Source organism: Nelumbo nucifera, chromosome 8 (assembly GCF_055504915.1).
Source record: "Nelumbo nucifera cultivar China Antique chromosome 8, China Antique-T2T, whole genome shotgun sequence".
Classification (NCBI taxonomy): domain Eukaryota; kingdom Viridiplantae; phylum Streptophyta; class Magnoliopsida; order Proteales; family Nelumbonaceae; genus Nelumbo; species Nelumbo nucifera.
The window spans coordinates 10,666,097-10,672,427 of record NC_142656.1 but is presented as its reverse complement, the minus strand read 5'-3'; the positions used below and the strand labels follow the sequence as shown (position 1 = coordinate 10,672,427).

The window sequence follows — 6,331 nt, the reverse complement described above, 5'->3', positions numbered from 1 at the left end:
GCCAAACTCATTCACTGCAACATCGCCTTGAATCAAGCAACGACTTGATCATAAATCTGACTATCTGAGGGGCCCGGCCTTAGCCTTACTCTCTAATATATTAAGATGCACTGCGTGCATTTAAGTAAGCAGCTAACCAGGGTTGGTTCTCACAGTTACATGGAGTTAGAAAGAATTGCAAAAGAAATGAAACCTGGAGAGTGGAGACCCCTTTTGTGAACCAGGGAGTTTGAAGAGAATCAGGGATATTCTGATAGCTCTCTCTCTCTCTCTCTCTCTCATAGTTCCTGAGGATTGTATGGTGGGATCTGTCCTTTGCTCAATGCATGATGCAGTGTTCACTGTGCAACGTACTACCATAATATATGCGCATGCATTTATGTATGTTCAAGTTGGAATTTTTATATTTGATCTGCATGTTTCCAATCCCATGAAGCAGAATAGATGAACTTTAATTTGTGGGTTTTATGTCTGCACCATTTTACACTCATCAGAGAAGAGAAAGGAGAAGGTTTGGACCCAAAGAGGAATAGGACAGATTGGAGAGGGAGAAGGAATGTCTCCTCTGGTGCTCTTCTAAGAGGCCTCCAACTCCAAGGCTACAACCTATAATTGGATAACTTCTATCATTTCTCAATTTGGGTCCTACACGTGTCTCCCACAACTTCTAATAGTGACACGTCATCCAACTTCTAGGCAGACAAATTTGCTGAAATGGCACACACCTGGCACCAAAGTTCTTACTATAATCTGCACTTCTGCAGAAATTTCTATCCACAAAATGACCATTCTTGGCCTGCCGTTAATGATCTTCTTTTGAAGAATGAGAAATGCCCATTAGCAAAACATTTTGGCATGTTATAGTTAAAAAAAAAAAAAAAACGAACGAATAAGCAAGCATCATTTATGCAATCTGACTGTCAATCATCCTATCTTTTGTTTTCATTTGAAGTCATTTTAATATGATAGATTATAACCCAGAATTACAGTGTCTTGTAGTTAGAAGTAGATAGAAGGGGAAAAAAACTTAAAAAGCTAGTATTCAAATGTGATGGCCTGTAGAGTTCGATTAGAACTTTTGTTCTTTCTCTGCACAAGTGTGTGGTGGGTCCAAAGACCCCTTAATACAATAGGGTAACCATTCAATTTGTTTTCTGAAAAACTGGAAATCGACTAATTAATAGTTTAATTAAGTTTCCTTTACCAATAATATTATATTTTAGGGTTTGTCATGTCCTTGCCGAAAGGGCAAAAAACGTTTTGTTACTGACTGTAGATCATTCATGAAACATTTTGAAAATCTTGTTATTTGTTACATCCCCAGAGTGGCTCATGAATTGACCAAGATGGCAGTGACCCAGAATAAGATAGATCACTGACCTGGTCTGTCAATTCCTGATTTTATTAGGCCTTTATTCTTGGAAGAGATGTAATGATTTCTATTATAATTCAATGGGTAATTTGAGAAAGAAAGAAACCCTTAAAGAATTTAATTTCTTCTTTGTCTTTTTAGACACATTCCCTTCCCTTCTCACTCACAGATCAAGAGCAGTTGTCGACGTTTTGAGTGGGTGAAGGGGAGGAGGTTGTTTAGTTATTAATGTAGGGATGCCCCACTCGCATTATTTAGCGTTACCACTTAGCCTTCCATATGTATATGTATATATATATATATATATATTGAATTCAATTCAATAGCATTGCTAACATAAGGAATATAAGACATCATATCTAAACTTCTCTCCCTCTCCCTCTCTTGTTCTATTCTCCTCTCTCTCTCTCTGTGCTGATTTTACTCCCGTGGCTCTCGCTCTGCTCCGTTTTCTGCTCCATTGAACGAAACAAATATCAAAAACCTACTCCCTCACAAAGTGGATAAGAACCCCTCTTGATCCAACCCACCTATTAAGGAATCCCCTATTTTTAGCCTAATCTTCCCCTCAGAATCTTAGATAAGGGAAAAAATGCTATCACTAAATCCGGCCTAATCTCATTTTATAGAGAGTTTATTTATGAGTTCTATTCTGTGTCAACCAGGTCTATGGGCTTTCACCTCCTGTTTTGTAGTTGCTCTCTCTCCAAGGTTACCAGGATAGTAAGTTAGAGACACAGTTTAACTGCTTTTTGTTTGGAATTCATATTTGCATATATATATTTTGTGTTCATGGACTTTCTGAGAGAAGTGGAAGGCAAGCGAGTTCATGATCGGTTCTTGGACGAGAAGATGAATAAAGCTCCAAGGTGTCTTTGGGTGCCAGGCCCTGTAATCGTCGGTGCCGGTCCATCGGGGCTTGCCGCAGCGGCATGTCTCAAGGAAAGAGGAGTTCCCAGTTTGATACTGGAGAGGGCCAACTGTATAGCTTCTCTGTGGCAGCTCAAGACTTATGATCGTCTCCGCCTCCATCTTCCCAAGCATTTCTGCGAGCTTCCTCTCATGCCATTTCGCGCCAGTTTTCCCACCTATCCCTCTAAACAGCAATTTGTGGATTATTTGCAGTCCTATGCTAACCGCTTCGATTTACATCCAGTGTTCAACGAAACAGTGGATTGTGCCGAGTATGATCACAACCTTGGATTTTGGCGTGTGAGGACTGTGGGACTGAAGAAGGACGACAGGACTGAGTACGTGTCTCGGTGGTTGGTGGTGGCTACCGGAGAGAATGCAGAGGCCATCATCCCAGAATTTGAGGGAATGAGTGAGTTTTCGCGACCTGTTGTTCATACCAGCTCCTACAAGAGCGGGAACGTCTTTCACGGCAAGAGAGTATTGGTAGTTGGGTGTGGGAATTCAGGAATGGAAGTCTGTTTGGACCTCTGCAACCATGACGCTAGCCCATCTCTTGTGGTCAGAGATTCAGTAAGAACACTAACCCATGGCTTTTGCTGTATCATTTTTATCCAAAGTATTAAATTTAAGCGAAACCCATTAGAGATTTTTCATCGTTTCTGTTTCCCATGCTGTGAAATATACATACAGCCGATTTCCAGCTTCTCTCTTTTACTCTCTCTGAACTCTTAACATGAAAGCCGAACCTATAATCAGACACATCTCCTAGAATTCGAAATATTCAAGCAAACCCCAATTGATTAATTTTCAAAGGGAAAGCAACTTAAGCAAGGCCGAGTTTAATAAGATTTTTCACTTTTATTGCCTCCAATCCAAAGCTGTAAGTTGAGCCGGTTCATTCTAAGTGGGCGTTTATTCTCCTATGGAAGTAATATATTATATATAACTGTGTGTGTAACTTTTGTTAGTGAGTTCAACCTCCAACGGATTATTGAATTCACAAGAAGACGAACTCTGACTCTGTTACTAACTTACTATTATTTACTTATTATTTTATAAGTTTTCCTCTTTCACTTTCTCGGGTGCGTATATATTTCACAGAGCCCTATTTATACAAATTGTTATTGTTTCTCTGCGATTTTCCTCTGTAAAGAACCACACTCACACTTCCACTCCCCAGATTGATGACATGCACATATGATAGGGGAATGGGAGGGGGGGCTCACCCATCAATTGATCATCTCTTTCTTTAGTCAATTGTTTTTTTTTTTTTTAAGTCGATCTTCTTTTCTTGTGTTGCAGGTGCACATCTTACCACGAGAGATGCTGGGAAGATCAACTTTTGGGCTTTCTATGTGGTTACTGAAATGGCTGCCCATACGACTAGTAGACCGTTTCTTACTGCTGGTGACCCGCCTCATGCTCGGGGACACGTCCCGGCTGGGCCTCGATCGCCCAGACCTCGGTCCCCTCGAGCTCAAGAACATAACTGGCAAGACACCAGTGTTGGACGTAGGGACCCTCGCCAAGATAAAATCCGGTGACATCAAGGTCTGGGTCCTGCTCCATGTCGTCTTCCTATACTTTTATCTTTACTGTATAGTATCTGGTAGATGTTCTTTCTTTTTGAATTTTGTTTTTCTCAGTTTGTATATCGTCTCAGAGTAGTCTCAACTCTCAAGTATATGGATTTAATCTTGAGTGGTGCAGGTGCGCCGGGGCATAAAGCGACTAACACAGCACTCAGTCGAGTTCGTGGATGGGTGCGTCGAGGAGTTTGATGCCATCGTCTTGGCAACCGGCTACAAAAGCAACGTACCATCTTGGTTAAAGGTAGCTTTTGTCATAAAAGTAGTTCAGTCTTGTAAATAAAAGAAAAAATGAGTTGTCGTTCCACATTGAAAGAAAAAAAAAAGAACTAAAATAAAGGGAGAGAGAGGGATGGGTTGATTGGATTGGATTGAATTGATTTGAAATTGAAATTGTTTTCAGGAGAGAGATTTGTTCTCGGAGCAAGATGGGTTTCCGAGGAGGCCATTCCCAAATGGGTGGAAAGGTGAGTGTGGGTTATATGCTGTGGGGTTCACCAAACGTGGCCTACTTGGTGCCTCGATGGATGCCAGACGGATAGCGCAAGACATCGAGCATTGCTGGAAAGCCGAGGCCAAGCATCATCTCACCGCATTCGGCCGCCCACCACCACAGTCACTGCCATAACCACAATTAATTGTGACTTTATTGATTCCATTTGAGAACTCAGACATCCATACAGATAGAGAAGACTATACATTGAACTAGCTAGAGCTCCTTGAATTTTAAATCTATGGTGGTGGTACCAGACAAGGTGATCCTTCCTTTGAGGAAATCAGAAGAAGAGTGGTTGGATTTGATCAGAATATTTCTATGCCAATTATGTTGGCCTGATGCCTTGGGAATTAGGAGGAGCTGTGACTGAACAAATTGTTTGTTGCCCTGTTGGTAAGGGGACCTCCGACCTCCACCATATTGTACATCGTGTACATTTTGCCATTTTTCTCTAATTAGGCATGACTTTTTTTAATGTGAGAGAGAGAGAGAGAGAGGGAGGGTGTCGGTGTTTTGGTGTTTGTTTCCAAGATGATGGGATTGCTGATTAATGCTTCCAAGAGAGAGGGGGGTTGTTGGTGTTTTGGTGTTGTTTGATTTCAAACAGATTTGGGGATGAAAGTATAGAATTCTAATGTTTTTGCTCAGGATCATAAACCCTGTATTGATATGATATTGATTCTCGATTAAGTTGTGGTACTTAAATGGGCTGTGTCCATCATGATTCATTCTGGGGCCGTTACTGTGCAAATTAATGAATCATAATCTGGAATTGGATGAATGCCATCAGTCAAATACTGCATTCAAACACCAAACCAAAGAGGTGGCCAACTCGATCATTAACAGTCTAATCATACATAGAGTTGGCCATCACTGATCTGAATGCTGCTTTCCAATAATGGAGGTAGTGTATGAAGTCTAATCAAAGAAGGGTCGACACTCCCCAACTCCCTAAACAGTTTAATCAACCAAAGAGGCAGCCACTCTGAACAGTCTGCATTAGTGCATAAGCAAACAATATCAAATGATGCATGTATTGTGACTATAAACTTTGATTGAGTTAGTGGCCCTGCATCATCATGGTATATAGATAAATAATATATCTACATCTAAAAGCAGCAGAGCCCCTCGCTGTTGCTGTTGGTCTCAGGAATACTATATATATATATATATAAAAGAGGGCCCATACCCATACAGAAAGAGAGGAAAGTTGCTCTCAGGGGGGTCGTCAGTTACTGATACAGATATCACTACTGGTCACCTACACTCAACAAGCCGTATGAGTTGTTCATTATCCTTTTTGCCATATGACTTATGTCTGTCATCCTCATCTTGGAGTGTCAAGTCGGCATCACCAAAGGGCACGGACCACAGCTGATCTACTCTATCGAAAGGCCACATACATTGATCTTGGTATATATATATATATATATGTTAAGAGTACTAGTTGAACAAAGATTATATGTAGTGCATTGTACGTACCATGTGGATATACCTGGAAAGGAACACAAAATTGATTGAATATTTCTGCTTCTGAAACTCAGAAGCCAGGTACGTACCCTTTGAAGAAAGGATTTACCTTTGACGATTAATTTAGACTAAACAATAAACAATAGTTCTCGTAAGAAGGAAGGGAAATTTGAAAATGACTTCCAACTACTTTTTTCATGGTGAAGTGACCAACCCATGTACATAAAATTACTATAAGCATATGGTATTTACAAGTAATATAGAGGTATATATACGGATGACAGTATGACTATATAGTGGTACAAAAGGGAGGAATTGGATGGGAATTTAAAAGCTGTGGGTGGTGGGGTTTATTCCGACCGAATAGGGTTGGTGATGAGCAAAAACAACACCGAATCTTTGAATTGAGAATAAAGACTAGACTCCTCACATTTCACATATATAGAAAATCAAAGTGAGAGAGAGAGAGAGAGAAGCTATATATCAAGT

At 40.5% G+C, this 6,331-nt stretch overlaps 1 protein-coding gene across 1 annotated transcript; it reads left to right on the top strand.

Moving 5' to 3' along the window:
- The first annotated feature begins 2,032 nt into the window (after nt 1-2,032).
- LOC104592211 (indole-3-pyruvate monooxygenase YUCCA2-like) lies at nt 2,033-5,096 on the top strand. Its single transcript, XM_010251439.3, has 4 exons — nt 2,033-2,857; nt 3,590-3,838; nt 3,998-4,120; nt 4,280-5,096. Exons 1-4 carry the CDS (start codon nt 2,165-2,167, stop codon nt 4,502-4,504), a joined length of 1,290 nt encoding a protein of 429 aa, XP_010249741.1. The 5' UTR covers nt 2,033-2,164; the 3' UTR covers nt 4,505-5,096.
- Nucleotides 5,097-6,331: the final 1,235 nt, after the last annotated feature.